General features: G+C 41.2%; 1 protein-coding gene across 1 annotated transcript in view; it reads left to right on the forward strand.

The window, feature by feature from the left end:
* SDK1 (sidekick cell adhesion molecule 1) overlaps positions 1-27,587 on the forward strand; it is a 2,805,673-nt gene that overhangs the window by 1,072,351 nt on the left and 1,705,735 nt on the right. Inside the window, exons 5-6 of the mRNA XM_044089098.1 lie at positions 17,299-17,410; positions 22,864-23,054. Of these exons, the coding sequence (XP_043945033.1) occupies positions 17,299-17,410; positions 22,864-23,054 (303 nt within the window). The remainder of the gene's footprint in view (positions 1-17,298; positions 17,411-22,863; positions 23,055-27,587) is intronic.

Here is a 27,587-nt window from a genome sequence, read left to right on the forward strand (position 1 = left end):
TTGTTGAGGCTTTGGTGAGGGGGAAACTGAACAGTGCATAATGTGAGACGGGGGGGGGGGGGGGCACGTTTTTTTCCTCAGTCTCACAAAGCCAAATTCAATAAAAAACATTCTAATAATGACAGAGGGACAATATTTTACTCTTTAAGTAAAATATTGTGCCTCTGTCATTAGCGAGACAATGCACACAAACGCACACACACTCTTACATCTCCCGACATCATTTCCCACACACACATTTGCATCTCTGTATATCATTTCTTCCACATACACACAAGAAAAAAAAAAGGTAAGTTTAAAACAGCAGGGTATATCGGCAGACATATATTAAGTACCTGGTGATTGTCCCACCAGAAACTGCCATGCCATATGTGGGTGGCATTGCCCCGCCTTGCATTTCTTGACAAAAGTCACAGTATTGCATGCACATGGATCACAGCTATGTTATCCTGGATCTGTTGAGTGTAGTTGATTCTAAGTTAGAGGGATTTGGAAGAAATTGCCGCAGTTGCTGTTGAGTGGATGGTTTAACAATAATTTAAGCAGTTTGCTGTGTAAGCACAATTACTGTGAGAAATTCTGATAATGCCAGCTGGTTCTTCTGGTTTATCATCAGAATTGTAAAAAAAATAATAATAATGGTCTAGGGATTGTGAAACCAACTTTTATTAGCATCGTAACTGGAATCAAGTATATTTTTCTAAATATTAATGGTTGAATAGTGGTTTTGTTGTGTCTTTTTGGAGCACAGAGACTTAAACAGATCATTTGGGTATGCATTCTCTTGTGGAATTGTGTGTATTATTGTTTTGGGAGTGGGTTTGGGTCCCGAAATGACGTGTGTGGAAAGCAGTCTGTTCCATTGGTAGCTTTTGCTCAGGTGAGGTGGGTGCTGATTTATAGGTGCTGCAAGGAACAATGTTGCTGCAGGGAACACTAGGTGCTTTGTTTTTTCTGGAATCTGGTTTTTTTGTGGGTTTTGGATTTTGACAGTTCTTATGAATCATTAAGTTTGCCTCTGTGGTTGGGTTTATTTTTGTTGCTGCTATAACTGCAATTGACTGAGATACAATTTATGACCATAACTTCTGATGTTTTTTTCTAAGCTGGTTGAGGGCTGATCCTCTGTTTAACCAGCACAGGTGATTGATAGCATCTATGACATATGCTACTTGGGTCTTGGACAACTGTGTCTGCACTGCTTAATAACGTAATATAAATTCAAGTAACTCAAATGTTAAGTGAAAAGAAGATAGTGAGTGTATTTGTGCATCTTGTCATTAGTGCCACAATAAATAGTTTTTCTTACTTAATAATTAATATTAATAGCATTAATATTTTACTTAAAGACTAAAAAGTAAAAAATAGAAATATAAACAAGTTTTTTTTTTTTTTGCGTTTGTTTACCAGGTTAGTCTGAATGGGTTTAGTCAAAAAGCAGAGACCCAGGGAGAAAGGCTCCAACATATTGCAAACCTTTTTAAACAGACAGTCAGTAATATGTGTGAAAATACATTAAATAATATCCATTAACAATAACATATACATCTGCAAATTAGATTACCTTCGTATGAAATTAGAGGCAACTGTTATAATATAAAAGAAACTTGTACATTAGTAGATGTGTCAACATTGAGCATTTTGAAGAGGTGTTTGTTTGGGTTTGTCAGATATGTAATAGTTCGTGTGATTAGTGCTTAGAAATTCAAAGAAATGGAGGTGAGGGACAGCGCCAGGTAGGGCAGAAAATGTTAATTTGTTGTTGAGGTGAGGACTTAAACTGGTTTAGAGACACGTATATGCTTATCATAAAGTTTATATTAGAAGCATATAGAGGTTGAGGGAGTGCAGTTTCAAAAATGCATATGTAACTGGGAGATGCTAGTAAAACTATTGAGGTATTGGTGAAGACTGGTTCTGGGGCACAGGATTCTGCACAAAAAGAAATGGTTTGATGATTTGGCAAGCTGAAAATAATGCTGGCATTTATACTGGCGATACACAGGAGCAGATCCATTTATTTGATAGGTGATGTTTTAGCTGTGTTTTAAATGAGTTTGCATTCTGAATGGATTTCAGAGGTAGTGGAATGTAGTTCCATAATATAACAACACTCTTTAAATATGGAGAGTCACTTGCAAGTATTAAATGATTTGGTTATAGTGACTAATGATTTTTCTCCAGAGCTTAAAATTCTATTGGGGGAGTCGTGTTGTATTAAGTTTTTAAGGGCTGGGCAATTTTCTGGCTTAGAGAGAAGTCTGTGTATTGTAGTTTGCTAAGAGAGAGCTCTGTGATGTAGTTCTAACCAGTTTAATTCTCTGAGGGCTAGGCAGTGGTATGTTCTAGTGTTGTAGTTTACTGCAAATTTGGCTGCTTTATGATAACATTGCTCAAGTTTGGACCTTTGTGAAACTTGAAGAGTGGGACAGTATAGACGAGAGAATAAGGCTGTAGAGGCTGTACGTTTTCTGGCTATTTCAGTGTGGTAGATTTTTACTCTGCATAAATTCCTAGTTTTTGAAGAGTTATTTTAACCACGTGTGATACATAGTAGTTGAATTTTAACTGGTCATTTGTGATGACGCCCAATAATTTCCTGAGGTTTACTTGTTCTGTCATGTTGTTGTTGGCAGAGATGATGATAAATAAAGTTGTTTTGGCAGAGGCGTGTTTTGGGGAAAAGAACAGTATATTCATTTATTTTAGGGTTTAGAAATAGTGGTGAATTATTTATCCGTGTTTCAGTCGATCAGGATTGCTGAGTAAGGTCTTGGAATTTTATTTATTTATTGACATTTGATTACTGGGAAAGTCCATCTGGGTAGCAGCCCATTTGCAGCAGAGGTCCAGGCAGAAAAACTCCCAAAGTTTTACAAAGCATTTTAGGAACAATAATTTTACAGTCTTTAAAAATAAAACAAGCAATTCAACTTTAATTGTAACAAATCTGACATAATATGAAAGCAATGATTAAGAACAGATGCATGATGATGATATACTAGAGAAAATTTAGCCAGTTTATATAAAAATTAAAGGTAAGTTAGTATAATGCAAACCGAAATTGATATTTGATGTAAGAAGTGAGAGATCAGCAGGCTTATGGAATATTTAGAGAGGAAGCCCGGGGCGAGAAATAAGTAAGTGAAGAAGGGAGAAAAAGGGGATGTAAGGTATGAACAATATAATTATTCTAAGAATTTATTGAGAGATTCAGCAGAGCAGATAATTGATTCACCAGCATACTTAAATAGGTTCATAGGTAAGTACTAGGCTATCTGCCCAAGGGCATTTATAAGCCTAGCCAGAATGTGTTGGCTTTTGCCACCCCCTTAGATTAGTTCCCTGTGCCTCTGTCCAGCAGAGCCATTAGTTCCCTGAGCCACTGTCCAGCAGACCCACTGCAGTGATCCCCGGGGTGCATTTTCTGTTTCCCATCCACCCGTCAAGGTTTCTCTTGAAGAGTGTTAAGGAGGGGCTCTGCCTGATGTATATTGGAATCCTGTTCCAAAGCATGTGGAGTCTCTGGGATAGGAATCTATCTCTCCAACATGTCCTATTTATCGTTGTGGTGAGGTTTATATCTCTAGAGCATGTGGCTGTCCGGGATTTGTTTTTTTTTAGGTGGAGCATGTCCATCAATTCTGGGTTGGACATGGCCTTGTATGTCAGGCAGAGATCACCTCTGAGTAAGCGGTATGCAACCGAGTACAGCTGGAGTTTCTTGAGTTGGGCTGCCTAGGGCATCTGTTTGAGGCCAGTAATCCTCTTGGTGAGGTACTTTTGTGGTCTTTCCAGCTGTTGCAGGTGTCTTGTAAGGTACATCCCAAATGGGGCATTGTATTCTATGATGGGTCTAATGAGTGATGAGTAGAAAGGCACAATAAACTCTTTTGTTCTAGATGCGTACCCTTTTGTGATTAGGTGGGCCACATAGAAGGATTTTCTAACCACCTTGGCAATATGATTATCAAAGGAGAGAGTACTATCTACTTGGGTCCCCAGATCCCTTATTACATTTTTTGTATTTAGGGGACTACCACCTATGTGGTAGTTCATGGGTACTTTGTTTTTTCCAAAGTGGATGACTATGCACTTTTTGGCATTTAGCTTGAGGCCATGATTTTGACACCAGGTATCCATCTCAGTGAGACCCATCTGGAGGGTGTCTGTATCAGCCGGAGAATCAATTATGGCCCCTAGTTTGCAGTCATCTGCGAACTTGGTCAGCCATAGTCGTCCTATGCTTGCCTGTACCTCTAAGAAGCATATACCGAACAGGAGGGGTCCTAGGACTGAGCCCTGGGGGACGCCACTTGTAACAGATTTAGAGTCGGACGTAGAGCCTGCAACTCACAACATGTGGGTTCTAACCATGAGCCAGTTGGCAACCCATCTCATGAAGTAGGGGTTTATGTTCAAGCTGGTGAGCTTGTCTATAATACTAGAATGGGGAATGGTGTTGAAAGCCTTTGCAAGGTCTAGGTAGGCTGTGGGGACCTCCTTTCCCTCATCTAATGCCTTGGTAACCATCTCAAAGAAGTCCACCAGGTTTAGGAGGCATGATCTGCCCTTAACAAAGCCAAACTGGGTAGGGTCCAAGGTTTGGAGGTTCCCAATGTCTCTGCTAATGAGTTCCATGATGATGCGTTCCATAGCCTTGCAGACCAGGCTAGTCAGACTTATAGGGCAATTGTCCCTGGGGTCCGTTGTGGCTCCACCTTTGTGGAGCGGAATAACTGTTGCTGTGTGCCACTCTGTGGGTGCGTAACCTGTAGAGAGGCTGAATTTGAACAGTGTGTTTGGGTGAGGGGTTAGTTAATTTTGGAGCTCTTGTAAGACACAGCCTGGGACACCGTCCGGTCCCACTGAAGCTGTGTTTTTGGCTTTGGATAGGGCTGTTTTAAGCTGTGTGTCGGTGATTGATGGGGCCCTACATTCTTCTGGTGTGGTTATGGGCCCTTTAGGGGGTGAGAGGGGGGTGATGTTTGCACTAAACCTGTCTGCCAGAATGTTGGCAATGTCAGTCGGTTCAGTGTATTTTGTGCCATTCTGCACTAACTCGGAGCAGATCTGTGAGTTTCCACTTAGGTTCTTGACATAGCTAAAGGACGTTTTGTGGTTATCTTTGGAGTTATTGGCAATTTTTCTTTCGAAACTAGTCTTGGATGATTTAATGAGGGATCGTAGTTTCTTTCTGATACTGATCAGGGATGTCTTTTCTTCTTGGGATTTTACTCTCTTCTGTACTAGTTTCCTCCTTCTGTTGTATAGCTTGTTTATGGCACTAATGGGGAAGTTTTTCTTGTTGCAGTGCAGAGATCATTGATGAATATGTTGAAAAGTATGTGGTTTAGTAAAGATTCTTGAGGGACACCAACATGTACTGGAAGGAAGGTGACGATCAGTTTTTCCATTTCACTGCTTGTGCTATGTATCTATGGATCCATTGCAGCAAAACGTTGGCGAGCTCTGAGAATGAGAGTTTATGTAAGAGTTTCTGGTGGGAGACCATATCAAAAGCTTTTGATAAATCTATGAAGATGGTAGAGACAAGGTTTCTGGCATTTCTGTGGCTGTTAACAATATTAACAAAGTTCAGCAAAGGAGCTTGGAATTAGAGATGCCCTCTTCTGTCATACATTCAAAGCGGAACTAAAAAAAAAAATCACATACTGATTAGTAGATGTCCTTTTAATCAGGATGAGTTGGCAATTAGTTTTCAGAGGAACAAACCGCGTGCATCATTCCAGCGTGCATCATTCCAACAGTGATCATTCTTTTCTTTCTGCTGACTCAGCGCTTATTATTTTGGGGATCTCTTTATCATGTTGAGCATCTTTTGTCTGGAAATGGAAATAAGGGCATTTCTGTCTCTTAAATTTTATGAAAATAAATTCTGGTGGTCTTCCTGTTATGGTGGTCTGTGTGTAGTAAGTTGAGCCGAAAGTTCCCTTTCAACAGTGATAGTCTTTGTCAGTAAAAGTAAATATCTAGGTACTTTGGGGATTATTGGTTGTTGTAGGCTATACTGAGAGAGCCAGTAGCTGTTTGTGAGGACAGTAGTGGCAGGAAATAAAATCCCTGAGTACGTATCTCATACGGCAAAGCCTACGCCCATGTGAAATAACAATGACTGCAGAGGCCCAGAACATCACAGAACTTGGCATCTGGAGTGATTGATGCAGTTGCAGTTTTTGAGCTGCGAGAAAAATTGAATAATATTGAGAAAAAAAACTAACTAGTTATGCCAGAAGTCTGCAAGAAAGAACGAGCAAGATTGAGAAGACACCGTATGATCACGCGGATGCAATTTGGGAGCTACAGAGTGATGCAAGTCAGATCAGAATCTATGTAGCTGATAACTGTATGAAGCAGGAGAGATTGCAGGTGTGATTGACTGAATAAGAGGAATGTACGTATAAGAAAAAGTTCAGCAGGATAGGTTTGCCACTGCTAATAAAAGTACAGGATCCAGTGGGATTTGTTATGAAGTTACTGGAGTCGCGCATTGGCCTATATGAGCAGGTATTAGTAGTAGGAAGAGAACAGAATTTACTACCTGGGTCCCTGTACCACAGAAAAGATTCAGCCCATTTATTGTTCAGTTATTTATGTATACACAGTAAAAAGGGTTTTCTATCACTCTGGCAGTCTAGAAAGAAACTTTCGTAAGACAGTCTGCATTTTCTGTGAACAAGTCTTCAGTGACGAAGCTGGTGGAAAAGGACCTGCAATGCAGCAATGTTGGCTTTAGATACTATAGTTTAGAATAGTTGATAGGCGCTTACAAGGCTAACAAGCACAAGGGCCTTTTGAAGTCTAGCCATGCACCCCAAATTTTTGACAAGTTCTGATACCCCTGATAAGTGTAAGCAAGGGCCTGGGCGATGAAACATTTGCATCTAGGGCCTGGGGGATGAACCATTTGCAGGTTGCCTGTGTCCATTGGAGACATAGGTGCCAAACCAGGGATGAATTTTCTGTTTCCTATCCAATTGTCCAGGTTGCAGTTGAAGTAGGTTAGGAAAGGAACTCTGCTCCACATGAGTGGGGAGCCTGTTTCAGAGATGGGGTAATCTCTGTGATGCATGCCTGTTTATATCTCAGGCAAGGTTTAAGTCTTTAGAATGGGTAATTCTGGAGCTGTTTGTTTTGCGGATGTGCATAAGATCCATCAGAGTGGGGTCTGACAATGCCCTGTATGCCAGGCATAGATCTCCCCTCAAAAACCTGTAGGAGACAGAATACAAGGATAGGGACTTGAGGTGATCTGCATAGGACATTTTACTTAAGCCCTGTATTCTTTTAGTGAGGAACCTCTGTGGACATTCCAATTATTGGAAATGCCTGGTTGGGTACATAACAAAGGGGTCATTGCACTCCATGATAGGTCTGATGAATGCCGAATATGGTGGAACAATGTCTTCCTTGGACTTGGATGCCATACCTTTGTTAAAAGTTCTGCAACATTGAATGATTTCCTCACTACTGTAGACACAGGATGGTCAAAGATTACTAGATTACTATCTGTGTGTGTCCCATAGGTCCCTGACTACTGGGCCAGTTCTAAGGGGTGTGTTGTCAATATGATAGTTACTAGGGGTGGATGACTTCCAAAAAGATAATAATATGAATTATTTGGCATTTAGTTTTAGTCCATGTCTCTGACACCAGTTATTTGTCTGTGTCGGCCCCTCCTGGAGAACATTTGTGTCAGTGTGGGATTCGATAACAGCTCCCAATTTGCAATCCTCTGCAAATTTAGTCAGCCAGAGACCACTGCCATTGGCCTTGACTTGAGAGAAGTAAATGCCAAAAAGGAGCAGTCCATGGACTGATCCCCCGAGGGGCTCCACATGTGACTACCCTCTTTGTAGAGGTGGACTCCCCAATGTTAACTTCCTAGTTCCTGTCTGTGAGCCAGTTGGCTATCCACAGGGTGACATAAACGTTTGTACCTTTTCTCTTGAGTATGTCAACAATGCCTGAGTGGGGTATTGGGTAAAATGCCTTGGCCAGATCAGTGTAGGCAGTGTGAACCATTTTGCCCTCATCCATTGCTTTAGTGACCTTTTCAAAAAAGTCCACTATGTTGAGTAGGCATGATCACCCCTTGACAAAACCAAACTGGGTTGGATCCAGTGTCTGGATGTTTGCTATGTCTCTAGTGATCATTTCCATGACTTTACGTGTAAGATTAGTGAGACTTATGGGTCCGCAGTTGGCCCACCTTTGTGCAGAGGGATGACACTTGCTGCTCTCCATTCATGAGGCATGTAGCCTGTTTGGAGGCTATAGTTAAATAGCAGTTCCAGAGACCCTGATTGGTTATGTTTCATGCTATTTAGAAGGCATCCTAGGATATTGTCTGGGCCCATTGATGCAGTGTTCTTGGCCTTACAGAGAACCTTAAGGTCCTATTTCCTAGTGATAGCAGGGAGAGTTAAATTTGATGGTATTTCCTGAAAGAAGATTAAGAGGGAGAGAGGAGTAAAGTTGGAACTGAATTTATCAGCCAGGTTTGCTATGTCTTCTGGCTCAGTACAGGTGGCTCAATTTACAGTGAGCTCTGCACACAAGTGTGTACTGCCTTTGAGGTTGCAGGTGTAGTTAAAGAATGCCTTGTGGTTGTCCTTGGAGGCCAAATTCACCTGAAATTTGGCTTTGGTTGACTTTTTGTCCACTGAGATCTTTTAGTTTGAGAGTGATTTTGTCCTGCTGGGTGTTGCACCTCCTAATTTTTGCCATGATTTCCTCCTCCTGTTATATAGCCTATTGATTTTGTGATTCCACCGGGGCAGCTTGTTTTTTGAGTTAGTTCTGTACTTCTTCCTGGTGGGTATAGCTGCATCTATGCAGCTATTGGCATGCTTGTACAAGTTTTCTGTGAGCAGTTCCACATAGGCATTAGTGTTCTCAGGGTTTATGGTGGCTTGACATTTTGCCAGGTTATCACTTAATAGCAAGGGGTTAGCCTTAGAGTAGTTCCTGAGGATTCCAGGTTTAGCTGGGAGCTCAGGTTTTATTTTTAATTCAAAGGATACCATTTTGTGGTCTGACCTTACCAAGTAAGGCATGAAAGCAGGAGGTATGCAGCAGTTTTCCATATTAGTGAGGACCAGATCCAGTATGTTTGCTCCCCTGGTTGGCATACTGACAGACTGGTCCAGGTAGTTTGTGTTTACAAAATTTTCTCTGTACCTGTATGTTTGCTGTTCATAGGTTCATACTAGGCTATCTGCCCTAGGGCATTTATAAGCTTAGCCAAAATGTGTTTGGCTTTCGCCTCCCATTTTAAATTTATTTTGCTATGCCCTTTTTCGAGGTTAGTATACTGTGCCTCTGTCTAACAGTGACACAGAAGTGATACCTGGGGTAAACCTACGATCTCCCATCCACTCACAAAGATTCCTCTTGAAGAGAGTCAATAAGGGACTCTGCCTAACCTGGACTGGGATTTTATTCCAGAGTGAAGGGAGCCTCTGGGTTATGAATCTGTCCCTCCAGCATGTCCTATTTATTTCAGTGCTGAGGTTCAAGTCTCTCGAGCGCGTAGCTCGATGGGATTTGGATTTTCTGAGGTGCAGCATGTCCATTAATTCTGGGTTGGACATGGCTTTATACGTCAGGCACAGATCGCCTCTGAACACGCGGTATGCCACTGAGTAGAGCTGGAGTTTCTTTAACCGGGCAGCATATGGCATCTGTTTGAGCCCCTTGATCCTCTTGATGAGGTACTTTTGGGGTCTTTCCAGTTGCTGAAGGTGTCTGGTAAGGTACATCCCAAAAGGGGCATTGTACTCAATTATGGGCCTGATGAGGGATGAGTAAAGAAGCACGATGACCTCCCCTGATCTAGATGTGAATCCCTTCATGATTAGGTGGGCTATATAAAATGTTTTTCCAACCACTTTGGCCACGTGGTTGTCAAATGAGAGATTGCTATCAACTTGGGTCCCCAGGTCCCTAATTACTTCTTCTGTACTTAATGGATTACCACCTATGTGGTAATTTGTGGGCACTTTGTTTTTGCCAAATGGGATGACTATACACTTTTTGGCATTTAGCTTGAGGCCATGGCTCTGGCACCAGTTGTCTGTTTCTATGAGGCCCTTTTGGAGGATGCTTGTGTCGGCTGGAGAGTCGATTATGGCTCCCAGTTTGCAGTCATCTGTGAACTTGGTCAGCCACAGTCTTTCTGTGTTGGCCTGTACCTCCAAGAAATATATACCGAACAAGAGAGGTCCCAGGACTGAGCCTTGTGGGACACCACTTGTAACTGGTTTGGAGTCTGACATGGCTCCAACAATTCTAACCATGTGGGTTCTGTCCTTGAGCCAGTTTGCAATCCATCTAGTGACATAGGGGTTTATATTTAAGCTGGTGAGCTTATCTATAATGCCCGAGTGGGGTATTGTATCGAAGGCTTTTGCGAGGTCCAGGTAGGCTGTGTGGACCACCTTCCCCTCGTCAATGGCCTTGGTGACTGTCTCAAAGAAATCAACCAGGTTTAAGAGGCAGGATCTGCCCTTAACAAAGCCAAACTGGGTAGGATCCAGTGTCTGTAGGTCCCCAATATCTTTATTTATGAGGTCCATGATGATCCTTTCCATAGCTTTGCAGACCAAGCTAGTCAGGCTTATGGGGCGATAGTTTCCAGGATCCATTGAGGCACCACCTTTATGGAGAGAGACCACTGTTGCTGTACGCCACTCTTTGGGTACATATCCTGTAGTAAGGCTGAGATTGAACAGTAGTTTTATGTTTGGGTTTAGATCTTCTTGGAGTTCATGTAGGACGTAGCTTGGGACACCGTCTGGTCCCATTGATGCTGTGTTTTTTGCTTTGGAGAGGGCGGCTCTTACCTGAGCATCTGAGATGTCAGGGGGGCAGCACTCTGCTGGGATAGATATTTACCCTTTTGGTGGGGGGGGGGGGGAGAAGTTTGCGCTGAACCTGTCAGATAGGATGTTGGCAATGTCTGTGGGTTCAGTGTATTTTTTGTCATTTTGGACTAATTCTGAGCATATCTGGTAATTACCACCCAGGTTCCTAACATAACTAAAGAAAGCCTTGTGATTATCCTTAGTGTCCTGTGCAATTTTTCTCTCGAAGCTGGCCTTAGACAATTTTATGAGTGCCCGTAGTTTTTTGCTAATACTGATCAATGATGCCTTCCCTTTTTGGGATTTTGCTCTATCATTTAGCAGCTTCCTCCTTCTATTGTATAGTTTGTTTATGGCTGGGGTCCACCAGACAGGACGTCTGCCTTTGGAGGATTGGGTCTTGGTTTTATTTGGGATCGCATGATCCATGCATTCCTGAAGGTGTTCATAGAATGAGTTTATAAAGGGTTCTGCGGTCTGGGCCGTATTTTCTACAGGCCCGGAGGCTTTGAAGGATTCCACCTCGGTTTTGAGGAGTGTGAAATTTGCTATATTTGTTTTGCTATATTTATTTATAATTTGTTGTATAGGATTCCCTGTTAATAGTGGGGTAATTAAAGTCACCCAAGAATATGGTATTGGATAGGATGGTAGTGTTTCTAATGAGTTTAAATACATGGTATGGGTTTCCTGGGTCATAGAGGGAGACCTATAGCTGGCAAGGAAGTGATATTGCATTATGCCTATGGTGATTTGAGCATGGAGCAGCTCAAGTGCATTGTCCAATTTGACCAGCCTTGAGGTATATTTATTTTTGGTATAAATAGAGAGACTTCCACCTTTAGTCCCTGTCTGTGTAGTAGCTGGTCTAAATGTGTGGAAAGCATTGTAACCTTGCACTGTTGGCGTGCTGTCCGCAGCTTCAATACCATGTCTTAATAACTGCACAGACATCAGCATTCTCTGGGGTGAAGAGAACTTATAGGCAGTGGAGTTTTTTGTTTAGACTCCTAGCATTGAGCAGTAATACCTTTAGATTTTCTTGGTTTTGACTTGCTATGTCGGAAGTACTTTGTTTGGCATTACCTAAAAAAGGCACTATGGGGAAGAGAATATTTTAGCGAATATTTGAAAGTGTAGAGGGGAGAAGTGCAGGCCATCCCTGACAAAGCAGTGTTTTCTGTTGACCATCTCTTTCCAAGCTAACAAACATTGCAACCCCTTAGAATGACACCAGAGACTAAGCCAGTTATTAAATTCAGTCATCTTTTGTTCGTATTGTGGGATCATCCTTGGATGAAGGTAAAATGCTGCTCAGTGCTAGGCTCGTACCAGCCTAAGACGCATATTCCGAGAGCTCCATGATGTCTGTCTTCATATAGTCTAGGTAAATACAGTACAGGTCATTTACTCCCACATGGACAATGACTGAGTCATACTGGTACTTTTGTGATCCAGTGACCTGAGTGCATGCATAATGTGGTGGATCCTAGCTCCTGGTAAGCCACTGACTGCATACTTTATAGCCTTTTTCAAAATGTTTTGATTGATGGATGTTGGTCTTGCTTGAGACAAATTCAAAGTAGTCAGATCAGGTTATCTGTTGCAGTCCAGTATAATTAGTTGATTATGGCTCATATTCCTAAAAAGACCCCAAATATATATGTATATATGTATAATTTATTTATTTTTATTTTATTTATTTTACATTTGATAACTGGGAAAGTCCGACTGGACACAGGTCCATTTTCAGTGGAGGCCCGGGGAGAAAAGCTCCAAGAACATACATTCACAACATCATACAGATTTTTAAATAACTTTTCCTTAGAGGTAAAACAAACATTCCAATGAAATGACAGCATATTGCACACACTCAGAGTAAGTAAGAACATCATTAGGTAGGACAGTACATTACACATTCCAAATATGATAAGCTATACATAGCCATCCTGTGGTTATTGGACTTGTTGGAAATGTAGTTGGTAATGATTTTTGGGAGTTAAAGGCATTTCATTGCCTTTGGTCATGATTAGACTGTGGATAGGATGAGAGAATAACCATAACTCGGCACGTAAAAATCAACTACCAATCATTAGCGGACCAGAGTTCCGTTGTGGCGACCCCTAACCGGGAAAGGCCGAAAGACACAACAACAACATTGTGGTGTATGGGAGTTAGTTGTAATCAAAGTTTTTTTATCCTGGGGTAAGACAGGAGCATAGCCCTGTTGTTCATGAAGTGAACTTAAAGGAGTTTCTTAAATTGAGTGGTAGTGTTGTTTGTTATTAGGTGGGTAGGGAAGGGAGTTCCAGAGTTTAGAGATTGCATAGCTGTAGACAGCTTTTCCTGCCTCATTGTTAAATTTGGTGACCTCTAGGTGATTTTGGGTGCTAGATTTCAGGGCTGTGGTTGTGGTGTGGGGATGTATAAGATGTTGAAGAGCTGGGATTTTGTCTGAGTGGTGTAATATTTTGTGTGCTAGTGAGAGCTGATTTAATTGCAGTAATAGAGGGAATTCTAACCAGTTAAGCTTCTTGAGAGATTCACAGTGATGTGTTTTGTAAGATGATTCTGTGGCAAATCTAGCTATCTTATAGCAGGATTCAAGTTTGCTTATATCTGTTTTACAAAGGTTTGTGAGCACAGGGGAAGTGTTAAGCAAGGTAGATAGCAGATGTGTCCTGGCTATTGTTGTTTTAGATTGCTTTGAGAGATGGTGTTAATATAATATGGGAAAGGTGCAGGCTAGTTTGAGAGATGGTGTTAATATAATATGGGAAAGGTGCAGGCTAGTTAACAAGAATAGCTAAGTTTTCAACACTGTGATTGCTTCACCTTCGCTTTTAGATTGTCGGGGAATGCAGAGAAAGTGCAAATTGTGGATATGATATAATTACGGCACATCTGCATGCTACTGCTGGACTCAAAAGGTATATTCCAGTGACACATTCATCATTCTGTAGTGATTACAGTACAGTCATGTTCAACTGCTCAGGCTAAAATTTCAAATCATTTAAATATTATCATCAAGAAATCGTATTACTGACTGAGCTGTCTCATGCTTACTAAAAATGCATTATTGATCTGTGACATAACCTTAGAGCATTTTCTGAATTTCCCTCTGCGTTTATAGGATAAGTACTTTCCACATGTTACTAGTTGTTTTAAAAAAAATCTCCCTCCCTGTGGCCAAACTCTGCTGCATTAAAAAACATTGAAGTATTTTAAAATCCTCTAATCAAATCCATGCTGGACTGATTTCTGCAATATAAAGAATGAACGGGAATATTGTGCTTTTGTTTACCCATTGCATCATTTGTCACTCCAAAGCTACCTCGCTAAATACACCAAAACAGTCTCCTTAGTAACCCAAAGGGATTTGGCGGTAAGGTAAAAGACTGACATGAAGAAGTAAGGATTCCTTCCTACTTAAGATAATGCATAAAGTCATATGGAATTAATTGCCTCCACTATATTCTGTTTTCAGAACAATTTAAAATGACAATTCAGACCCCTGGCTCTTTACCAGTTTGTATTGTTCACCATTCTGAACCTTACTTAGAAGACCCCTGCTCCTTTTGAAAATGTCAAATAAATAAATGTTAAACTCAGAGAAAATGAACAAACTGCAACAAAATAAAGGAAAAAAGGACCACATCGGATACTCAAAACAGTTCCAACTTCTTCAGACAATTTTAAGACACACAAGTTTTCTCATTTTAGTAAACGAAAGAGCTTATTGGAACTGTTTTGACTATCCGGTGTGGTCCTCCTTTCCTTTATTTTGTTGAAATAAATAAATAATGTTGTTGTTGTTGTCTTTCGGCTTTTCCTGGTTAGGGGTCGCCACAGCGGAACTCCGGTCCGCTAATGATTGGCAGTTTATTTTCATGAACGCCGAGGTGCCAGCTCGACGTTCAGCCTTCAACGAAGGCACGCCCATTTACGCATGTCTTTCGAACACCCACCCAACCATGGGGAGGACATGCAGACTCCACACAGAAGGCACTCCCCACACTCCAGCCGGGAATCGAACGGGAGAACCTCTTGCTGTGAGGCTACAGTGGTAAATATCTTGCTAAAATTGCCAAGTTAGGGATTTGCGGTCTGACAATCTTGCTTCCCTCTTCCCCAAAACTTTTATAGTAGGCCCTCTTCAACATATTGTCAACTCCTCCATAACCAGTGGCATCGTCCCTCACCCACGTAGCACCTTTAGCCATGCAAGGATACTTTTTTGGGGCTCACTCCAAATCCAATATTTAACCAGCTAATGCAGGAGTTCTCCAGGGCTCCACCCCAAGTCCTTGTTGTTTAATTTACTTTATTTATGCATGCTCAATAACACTTTTGGGGTTACAGTCTCTAACACTCCAGCATGATTTTATACTGATGACTTGTTCACCTGGACTTTGGGTCTATCTCACACTCCTGCATGAATTCTATACTTAATTATTTCAAGGCACTTCACTCGATATAGTGTTTTTAAGTTTGACACTTAATGTGAGGAAAACTGAAGCCATGCTGTTTGGTACAGCTAAGTGGCTATCCCAAATCCCCTATAACTGGTATGTTACCTGGTCTTAGAAGGGTGCTTTACATTCTGCACAGCACTTTGTAAACATCACGATACACATTTCCGTTACCTTTGCATCACAGTTCTTTAATTACTAGACACCTCTGCCTCCTAGTGGCCAGTCATTCCTTTAGTTAACACCCAAGACAAGACGTACCAATGCAACAGACCTGTCTGTCACTCATGACCGTGGGAACCTCTGTCATTTGCAGCAGTCTGTCAAATAATGCTCACAATGTTGGACTTGTGGACAACTCACCCCACTTTGAGCAGGACTGAACTGCTCTTCCCAAGGCAAAAGATTTAGTAGTTACACTAGACTCCATATTCTCATTCTTCTTACTGATAAATCTTTATCATCATCTCCTACTAAGCTGTACTGTAACTCAGTAGTTGTCATCGTCATATGTCAGTCTCTGCCACCTCACTCATCCCAGGCTAATAGAATGCTTTGATGGAGGTTTTCTCCTACTTGGGAACTAACCTATGGAAGGCCCAGTGCATATCCAGTCCTTACTCATTCTGGGGCACTTTTTTCAGGAGCTTTTTGCTCTCATGCTTGCTGACCATCAATCTTCTTCTCAATCAGAATCTGACCATTTATTCTACCATACCAGAGGGTTATCCCAGTACAGTGCAAGGGTGAAAGACATCTGGAGGGGTCATCATTATCCAGTCCTGCCCTCACTAGCATCTTAGCAGTTAGGACATTTGTACTGTCTAACAATGGTGCTGCAAGCTACTTATCTCATTGCAGGGTCCCACAGTGCCTCCCAGTTACCCCAAAACCACCCTGGTAAGGGTATCCTCCTATACCCTCACTAATGAAGGCTACAACCAGATGTTGGTTTAATTAAAGCTTACTCCAGGCTGCACACAGCCACTGTCCCTTCTCAGGATGACTGTGATTGTATGCACCTTTCTGCAACCCACCCTGCCATATAAATGGGTATGCCTATCCTTTCCTACCAGCTCCATCAAGCCTGGGTTTCTAGTTGAGCTTGGATCACCTAGGCTGTACACAGAGCTCTACTCCTGTATGCCAGCAAAGCAGACAGGATACATAAATATCTTCAGCCCATTTCATCTGTGAACTATGGCTATCTGACTAGAGGCGGTTTGATATATATATTAACTACAAAACTATGCACTATTTTGGTTTGCGTTGACATTGTATTGTGATAATAGTATTACATTGTACTACCACAACTGTAAAACGGTGCGTAAATTACTACATTTGTATTGTAACAACATTATAGTGGATAATGGGCCCTGCGTCCCATCTACCCAACATAAATTAATCAGTCAAAAAAAATGAGAATGATGAGGATGAGTTCCTCTAAGACTCATCTACTCCAAAAAACCTAAAACAACTTTTGATATTTTGATTTTCTGTTGGGGAGGTGTAGCTCTCCTGTTAGAAACCCCCCATGCAGGTGGAGACCTGCTGTGCTTCCCTCTGTTATAACTAATTCCAAGGTCACAAAACCGCAGGGTAAATTTAAATACAAAGGCCCATCCTGGTCAGCCCTCGTCTCAGTGATTGGAATCAAATGGGCCAGTTGGCCAAGAAGGGTAATGATGATTGACGGGCAGCAGTGGGCAAAAGAGTGCAAAACAAAAATTTTGAAGGTAGTTTTGTGTTTGAGCATGTGTCTTTGAATGAATAAATACAGTACCATTTTAATGTGTTGACTAACTTGTGCAGTATTACTCCTTGGGTTAGCCATTTAAGAGGCCTTTCACAAATAAATTTCAAAGTAGTAAATAAATGGCTATTATTTCTTGAACTGTATTTCTTCATTTTTTAATATATTCCTTATTCTTTTACAGATGCTAGCAGCCCTGCTGACCCCGTGGCTCCAAAAATCATAATTGCACCACAGAACATCAGTGTGGTGGCAGGAAGTGGTGAAGCTGTACTTGAATGTGTTGCAAATGCAAGGTAATTATAAACAGATTTTTTATTTGAGGGGGGAGAGGGTTTTTATTATATAATGCTATCCTTTTCTTTCCTGAAAGGACAAGCTGCTAGATTCTAGTAGATGGATTTCAGTACCACAGTTGACTTGGCACCAAAGAAGCCAACATTGAAAAAACTGCAGAGAATAAGCCCGAGAGCATTCATTAGAGTACCTCACAAAAGCGTTTTCCTTCTGGGGATGCAAATTGTGGAACCATGCATTTGGTTATGGTGAAAGGAACACTAGCAGAAATAGAGCTTACAAATGGAGGTACCACGGGGGCAAATTTTAGGTCCAGTGTCTTGTGTTTTTCTGATATATCACAGGGAATGGAAAACAAAATTGCTCTAACAGGAGATTTCACAAACACTTGGGTATTAGGTAATACACATAATGGTCTGCAGAATAGAAGGGTGGCAGATGAAGTGTATGAAAGCCATGTGCAGTTTTGCGTTTGGTTGTAAAAATCTAGGTGTACCCAGGTGTGTATTAGCATCTGTGAGACGTGGCACTAAAGGTAAAAGAGAATGATAATCATGATACTCAATTAAGGATATCCACACCTCCAATTAAGGATATCCACACTTCCAATTAAGGATCTCCACACCTCCAATTAAGGATCTCCACACCTCCAATTAAGGATAGCCACACCTCCAATTAAGGATATCCACACTTCCAATTAAGGATATCCACACCTCCAATTAAGGCTATCCACACCTCCAATTAAGGATATCCACACCTCCAGACTAGTTGCTCAGCATAATGCATCCGAGATTATCCAAGTGCAATTAACTCTGGGCAAGACCGCAATCCAAATTGTAACTTGCTACAGATCCCCCGCCATGCCCCAGGATTCCCACTCCTCATTTCTTGATGTACTGGAAAATATTAGGGTACAACCCAACACCCTAATAATGGGCGATTTCAATTACCCCACCATTAACTGGGAAAACTACTCATGTACCAACTCTTTTGCTCAGCATTTTTTGGAATTCATAAATTCCAATGCCTTGGATCAACTTATCCACACCCCCACCAGGGACAGCAGTATCCCAGACCTGGTCATTACCAACATGGTCAACCAGTGTTCCACACCAGAGGTCATTTCCTCATTGGTCAGATCCGACCACAAGCTAATCACCCTAGGCATTCACGTCCCACCCCCCATTAGGGAAACCACTGTAAAAAATGTATCCAATGCCAACTTCACGCTTCTTAAGACAGAAGTAGCAAACTTCACAACACCCATGCAGACAGACAATAGAGGTACGACTGCTGAATCCTACACAAATGCACTTTATAAGCACTTACACGAGTGCATGGGTCGTGCTATCCCTAACAGAACCAAGATGCTATCCTCCAAAAAAGGAAGCCAATCTGGTGGTCCCCTGCCATAAACAAACTCTACAACAGAAGAAAGAAACTGTTGCAAAAAAGAGTCAAATCCCATGATTGGAGGAACTCATGGTCAGCCTCAGTAAGAAGCTGAGATCCCTCACAAAATCCTCCAAAGCTAGTTATGAAAACAAAATCGCCACTGATTCTAAAGACAGCCACAAAGCATTCTATAGTTATGTCAAGAATCTCAATGGCAACACTCAAATCTTCTCTGAGTTACAGCACAACGGCACTAAATATACAGAACCAACTGATATTGCCAACATCCTGGCAGATCGGTTCAGTGCTAACTTTACTTCCCTCTCACCCCTTAAATGGCCCATCTCTATACCAGAAGATTGCAAAATTCCTGTAATCACTGCTGCACAGGTAAAAACTACACTCTCCAAAGCCAAGGACACAGCATCCATGGGACCTGACAACATCCCAGGCTGCGTTCTACATGAACTACAGAATAAAATGGCGCCCCACCTAAGCACCATGTTCAATCATAGCGTCACCTCAAGCTTTGTGCCCACTGAATGTCGCACAGTGACAGTTATCCTACCCCACAAAGGGGGAGCCACCACGGATCCTGGGAACTAACGCTCCATTAGCTAACCAGCCTGGTCTGCAAGGCCATGGAATGTATCATCATGGCACTTATAAACAAAGACATTGGTAATCTCCAAACTCTGGACCCCACCTAGTTCGGGTTTGCAAAAGGCAGATCATGTCTCCTAAACCTGATAGGCTTCTTTGAAGCAGTCAACAAAGCCGTAAACGAGGGCATGGTGGTTCACACAACCTATCTAGATCTCGCCAAGGCTTTTGACACCATTTCCTACTCTGGAATTATAGATAAACTCACCAACTAGATATAAATCCCTATGTCACAAGATTGGTTGCCAACTGGCTCACTAACAGAACCCAAACTGTGAAAGTAGCAGACTCCAAATCTGACTTCAGACCAGTGACAAGTGGAGTACCACAGGGTTCAGTCCTGGGTCCTCTCCTGTTTGGTATCTACTTTTCGGAAGTACAGGCTAACACAGAAGGTCTTTGGCTAACGAAGTTCGCAGATGACTGTAAACTAGGAGCCATAATTGAAACTCCTAATGATGTGGACTTCCTACAAAACGGCCTCACTGAAACAGATACCTGGTGTCAAAGCCATGGCCTCAAGCTCAATGCCAAAAAGTGCATTGTCATCCCCTTTGGTAAAAACTCTGTACCCATGAGCTACCACATAGATGGTAGTCTACTTAACACCTAAAGTGTGATGAGACCTTGGGACACAGGTGGACAGTAGTATCGCCTTTGATAATCACAATGCCACAGTAGTCAGAAAATTCTTCTGTGGCACACCTCATCACAAAAGGTTTCTCATCCAGGAAAAAAAGAGGTCATTGTTCCCCCTCTACTCATCACTCATTAGACCCATTATAAAGTACAATGCCCCTTTTGGTATGTACCTCACAAGACATCTACAACAACTGGAAAGGCCACAGAAATACCTCACAAAGAGGATTACCGGCCTCAAACAGATGCCCTATGCAGACAGTCTCAAAAAACTCCAGCTTTACTCCTTCGCATATCGCCTACTCAGAGGCAATCTCTGCCTAACATAGAAAGCTATGTCAAACCCAGAGTTGTTGGACATGCTCCACTTAAAGAAATCCCAGTCCCTCTGAGCTACATGCTGTAGGAACCTAAACCTTGTCACCACAATAAACAGAACATGCTGGAGGGATAGATTCCTGTCCCAGAGTCTTCCCATACTCTGAAACAAACTACCTATCTATATCAAACAAAGCTCCTCATTAGCAGTCTTCAAGAAAAATCTTGATGATTGGATGGGAAATGGGAAATTCACCCTGGGGATCACCTCTGTGGCTCTGCTCGACAGGTGCTCAGGAAAATAATTTTCTTGGGTGGCAAAAGCCAGGGTACCTTTTTGGCTTGGGTTATATAGCCCCTAGGGCCAATAGCCAAATACCTACCTATGAACACCCAGACTGTACAACCAATAACAATATGAATGGGGTGTGGTGGCAATAGCAAGAATTGTAGGATGTTTTCTAGGGCATTTTGATTTAAGAAACAAAGCTGCATTGTTCCAACCTTTCTTATATCTCATTTTGAAAACTCTACATGTAGACTGTTGGGAAGAAGATTTAGTCCGGTCTATTTTTATCCATCACATTTTACTAGTTCATGCCTTCATTCAATTATAAATGTAAGTAATTAAGCTTGGGCTGTTCCGGATGATTGTAAAGTATTTGATAATTGTCTAAAAAAAGGGTCCTGTATCAATCCAGCAACCTGGGTAAAGAGGAAAGTCAAGAGACAATATGAGGTATCCATGGGAAAGGATATGAGCAAAGACTTCGAGAACCCTGGACTCTGTTCTGTAGGTAAAGCAGAAGGGATAGAGGGCAAATGATATGGGTATACAGAGGATTATTGCAAATGAGTTAACCTGAACAAAAATGACTGAGTAGGGAAGGGCAGCCATTGTTCAAATGTTTACCGCAGACATTTCAACACATGTATGAAAGTATTTCTTCACCGAGAGGGTTGTAGACACACGTAATGTTTTTTTCAGAGTGGTTGATAGAGCAGTGGTCAACAGAGGCATTCAGGAAAGTTTGGAATATGTGGATGATGGAGCAAAATGAATGATGAGAGGATTTAATGTATTAAATGCATCTAAGGCAAGACTGCTTCTGCTGCTTTGTCCCCCTCCCCCATCAAATAAATGAATTTAAATTATTTTGCTGTGGGCTTAACAGAATGGCAAAAAAGAAAAAAAAAATGGAGAGGATAGCAGCAGGTCCCTTAAGGTACAGAGAGATGTAAACTTATTCATTTTTGTAATTATATTTGTGTGATGTTTTGTGATAAGTAGAGAGAAAGAGAGACTGTTGGTAATTGTCGACTGTATTTGTAAATTAAAGATACTGGAGAAAATGTGTTGAGATATTTTGGAATTCCAAGGTAGTCACCTGTTTATGCATTTGCTTTTTGTTATTGTGTTTATTTTCAGACTGGTGTAGTTAAAGCTTTTTAAAGGGAATGAAGGGCAGTACAGCTACTATAGCATATCACACTTCAAACGCAAGATTATCCAGAACGGTTTAGTATTTGTCATTTATGTAATTTCCCCTCCTCACTTCTTATAGGAAATTCAAATTGTTCTCTGTAGTTGTAGTTTTCTATGCAAATGATTGCTAGCATATATTAGTCCATGCTTTAATGAAGCACAAAAAAGTATTTTTTAAGCAGATACCAGAATACATCGATTTTGTAGGTGAGGAAGATGTTCTAATAGTATCACTTGTTTGTTAGACAAAAGACTGTGTCTTACAGTATTACATACAAGAAAAGCCAGTTGTGTTAATTTAGGTTCAGTTTACTGTGAGGAAAACGTTTGTTTGGTATAGGTTAATTAATAACCATTATGTTCTTGCAAAATTGGATATGGACTTGTTTATGAAAGTTATTTTTCAGATATTTCTCTGCACATTTAAAACTAGTAAAGAGACATCATCATCTCAATGCATTCCACAGTCTATAAGTGATGATCGCAGCTCATAATTTCAAGAGATAATTGTTTCTATTTTTCTAGGTCTACTATGGCCATATACTCAGTGAAGTAGAACTGTGGATTTTCATCATATGGGATAGCCATGTACATTCCATTTAAAACACTCTACTGTATTGTCAACATTCAAATAAAATTCTGTTTAATTTTCAGCCTGACTGAGACCGTTAGAAAGTAGACCATTAATAACCGACTTTTTACATGTGTTTAAACAAAACGGTCACTTTATCTAGGGTGATACATTTCATTACTGTTGACTGAGTAAAGTCTAGAAAGAAAGCTATTATTTAAATGATTAGATTTTATTATTTTTATGTTAGATAATGAATATGATTAACCTTTTTCATTTTTTTCTCCTGTAAAAGGAATTATTTATGCCTTTAAGTTTTCAGTGTATTGTCTTGTGTGGTTTTAAGTTATGCATGATTTTTTTTTTCTTGCTGCACACAGACCAATTGACAAACTGAATATTTCATGGAAAAGAAATGGTGTGAAACTCACAAATGGAGTTGGCAGTTTTGGGAGACGCTTAACCATTGTAAATCCAGCATCAGCTGACAGCGGAATATATACGTGTGAGGCAGTATTAATAGACAGCAGTGTCAAAGCAGCCGTAGCCAAAGTCTTTCTGTCCATCACAGGTAATTCTGTGGGTAATGACTTTTAAAAACTCTTTCAAGGGAAGGGTTTGCAGATTGGTGGATTTAAATGATGAAGGATTTACAAATATATAGATTGTTACATAGTGAGATTTATCTTTTATGCACCAGCTGTCAGCCTAGCAAAATGTAAATGAAACTTAAAACTTTTAAAAGATTTGCAAAACTGTTTTCTAAATTTATTATTTTCTCTCTCAACTTTTTTTAGTCAAGCCTGAATCATTACCAAGTCCTTTTAGTTTCACTCCTGGAAGCTTGCTAACTTTGACTGTTTATGCTGTAATTCTATCCACCTTTGGTTTATGTTGGGTAATATTTCATTTAATATTGGGAAAAGACATTGCATGTGCATCTCATGAGACTCATCTCAATGTATAATTGCAGATTGTTGTTTATCTGGTATCGTCACAAACATTACTGTTCTGAATCTGAGAATGCAAACAGTCCAATTACTCACACTGACTCAGAATATGAATGCACTTGTATTGTGACCTTTAAAAAGCTCAGTTTCTTTTATATTATTTTAGTACTGTGGCATTTTCCTTACTCCACATTTAGCAAAAATAGAACCAAAGTGGTGTTCAGTTTCAAATGCATGTACACTTGTATGCAGCAGAGTTTGCAAACACAATACTGTAGTCAGGACAATAGCTTCAGCTGTATGAACAGAATTATGTTGGTTTTGTGCATCTTTGCAGAACCCTTAGGCATAAAGCTGATGCAGTGAATGATGGGAGAACATGGACTTCTGCTTACTTTACTGTAGGACTGAAAGCGGAAGTATTTATCAGCAGAAAAGGCAAAATGGATTCACCAAGCAGTATTTACTTGACTTCAACCTCTGTGTATCTATGAATCTGTTGTATTACAGAGTTTTTTCCAAGTTAATTTTAAGCACAACAGTCTTGAATGGATATCCTCCCGTCATTCAAAGATAATCTGATCACAGCCTGTTCATTTGAACCAAGTGGACCAAACATACCAAGGTCAACTTACAATGAAGTCTCCTACATCCCCTGTGCAGGGGAATGTACACCTTCCACTCATTTAATTAGTGTGGCCATCTTTAAGGTTGCCAGGCCTTCAGGTAAGTTTTGATTTTTTTCGATCATGGTCTGTTTGGTCTTTTTTGCTCGACTGAACAGGCTTTCATTCTAGTGTTAGCAAATTGTTTGGATACCATTTCCTCACTTCTCAGTAGGGCCCTGCACTGTGCCTCCAGTACCAACCTGACCCATTCATTTTGCAGATGTAAAAGCTGGACGTTCCCAGGAGAGGTGAGAGTCCTACAGCCATTTGTTTTTGCCAATGAAGCCTAATCTCTCCATTTATTCCAGTGAGAGACAGAGGGGTATGGGATCAATCCTGCAGAGCGACTTATTCCAGGAGCTTTGTCCCTTGGCACTACCCCAGAACTGCACCATGGACCGGACTTTTGGAAGGTGTTTATTTGGAAGCACAGTGCTGCCAAATGCTGCAGACCATGTGGGCTGCTTGTGTTATGCAGGTGTGAGCTCTGTGGGTGCAACACCCAGTACTCCCACTAGGTGGCACCCTGAGTAGCAAGTCTGACTCCCTCCCCTGATCCTCTCCTGCCCATCCTCACCAGCACCCATCAGCTAATCAAAAACTGGTCATCTGGGATGCCCACAGGGGCTTCATCCCTCTGTGCTATGGGAGCAACAAAAACTGGTCATCTGGGATGCACATAGTGGCTTCATCCCTCTGTGCTATGGGAGCAATCTAGATATCAATTTGAACCACCCATTAAGCAGTATAGTATGAGTCAAGGCTACTGCTCATTTTTTTCCGGTCTTAATATTATTTCATAAAGTCTGCTGCATCTGCCATCTACAAAATTTGAAGTGATTAAGTAAAAAAAGGCAATATTTGCTTTTCACTTTAATACAAGTCATCCTTCTAGGGCATAGCAGATAATGACAATAATAATTTCTACATTTTTTAAGTATTGCATTTGAGGACTGTTGATATTTATCTGGTAAGCTTAGCATTCCTGGAATGGATGCATTTGTACTGCATAAGTGTCAGATTTGGACTCTGCTTTGATATTCCCAGCTTTGTTCACTTTGATTAAAATGTTCAGGTAGAAGTCCTTCCTCTTGGTACTTCTCTGATACAGACAGAAGAAGCCCGACTGTAACCTTGGTGACCCAGGTATTGATTAGTCAGTCAGATGAGATGGGATTGAGCGTCTGCTACTGGTTGTCCTCTCTTGGTGAGACAGAGACTATTCCTCAGAGTCGCATTGCAGGAGGAGTCCGTGGTAGAGAGCCTGCTGTAACAGCTTTGAAACACGAAGTATTCATGGGAATATTGTAACTGCTAAGTAGTACTTAGACATTCTATCTAGAACATTCTACCTGTATACCAGTAGAGGCAAATTAAAGTAGGGTATCAAATAAAGATTTGAAAATTCCAAGACCTTGTAGGGTGATGGCTACAAGCTGTTCAACCACCTCCTCCCAGAAAAAGACTAAAAGAATGAGAGTGCCTTTCATTCTGTGAGCTAAAGGAATGAGAGTGCCTTTCATTCCGTGAGCTAAAGGAATGAGAGTGCCTTTCATTCTGTGAGCTAAAGGAATGAGAGTGCCTTTCATTCTGTGAGATAAAGGAATGAGAGTGCCTTTCATTCTGTGAGATAAAGGAATGAGAGTGCCTTTCATTCTGTGAGCTAAAGGAATGAGAGTGCCTTTCATTCTGTGAGCTAAAGGAATGAGAGTGCCTTTCATTCTGTGAGCTAAAGGAATGAGAGTGCCTTTCATTCTGTGAGCTAAAGGAATGTGAGTGCCTTTCATTCTGTGAGCTAAAGGAATGTGAGTGCCTTTCATTCTGTGAGCTAAAGGAATGTGAGTGCCTTTCATTCTGTGAGCTAAAGGAATGAGAGTGCCTTTCATTCTGTGAGCTGTAAGCTCTGCTGCTGCCAAAACTATGTTTATTGATTGAAGAAGGAAGGCTGGTTGGGTTATCAAATTGGAAATGGGGACTTCATAGTAACCACCGAGGATAACTGGACATGCCTCCTGTCTTATGAAATCTCTCCAAGGCTTTTATTACTCCTCCTTTTTAACTGATTTGTTATTAATGTGGCAGAGGCAGAGTATACTGTTTGGGATCAGGAAAAGATTCTTATCGCTCCAAACCAAAATAGAAGCTTGGTATGCCAGGTGCTGAACTGGTTAAAATGTGGCATGATTAACGATATCAAGAAAATCTAGTCTTTAATCATCTTCTTCTTCTTTCGGCTTTTCCTGGTTAGGGGTCACCACAGCGGATCACCTCTTCACTCGTGATTGGCAGTGGAGTTTTACGGTGTCGAGTTGCCAGCCTGGTGCCTAACCTTCCACAGAAGGCACACACATGCACGCACTCACACCTAGGGCCAATTTAGAGTGTCCAATCCACCTACAGCATGTCTTTGGGATGTGGGAGGAAACCCACGTGACCACAGGGAGGACATGCAGACTCCGCACAGAAGGCACCCCAGCCGAGGATCGAACCGGAGAACCTCTTGCTGTGAGGCAGCAACGCTAACTGCTGCACCACTATGGCCACCCAAAATCCTATGTCCATATTAACCCTACCTTTCAAAATGTTAGAAATTGATTGTAACATCCCTGCAAACTGATTTCTTCTACCAGGAACAATGGAAACAATTTTATTTATTATCTGTCTATTTAAAATTTGTTGACTGGGAAAGTCCGAGTAGGACAGAGCCTATTTTCAGCGGAGGCCCGGGAAGAAACACTTCAGATGCATGTCTTTGGAATGTGGGAGGAAGCTGGAGTACCCAGAGGAAACCCACGCGAATGCAGGGAGGACATGCAGACTCCACACAGAAGGCACCATAGCCGATAATCAAACCGGAGAACCTCTTGCTGTGTGGGGACAACGTTAACCACTGCGCCATCTATTTGGGTAGAAAACAATACATTCTCATTCAGAATAAGTTTTGAAACTGTTTTTGAGTAATTCAGAAGGGACTTTTGGCTCAGATAAGCTGCTGCACAATACTATATGTCATTTGCTACGAGAATTTCACCGTCAGACAAGCATTTCATTTTATATTTCTTGTCCATGATAGTCTGCTGGGCACAGGTGTCTGTCTTCTAAGATGATGTGGGAGCACTGTTTGCCCATGTATTGCAAGTGGAAACTGACATTATCAAACCAGGAACTGTAATGTGAAGCTCATTTGTTTGTAGCCTGCTATGGCAAAGGGTTGAGAAATGACTTGTAAGCTGCAACATGTCCATATCTTGAGGGAAATAAGGTTTAAGTAATTTCAAGACACACAAATCTCTGATTCCAAAATTGCTGTGTTCTAGGCAAGCATGTGCCATGTTTTAGAAAAGCATTCCACATCTCAGGCTGTAGCTGGCATCAATAGTTGGGTCTCTCTGAACCCACAGTTTGTATCATATTTCTGAAACAGATCTAAATGATGTTACAGAGGACCTCACTGAGCCATATTTAGCTGTTTGTTGAAGAATGTGT

Source organism: Protopterus annectens, chromosome 12.part0 (assembly GCF_019279795.1).
Source record: "Protopterus annectens isolate FY-2018-M chromosome 12.part0, PAN1.0, whole genome shotgun sequence".
In the NCBI taxonomy this organism is placed as follows: domain Eukaryota; kingdom Metazoa; phylum Chordata; order Ceratodontiformes; family Protopteridae; genus Protopterus; species Protopterus annectens.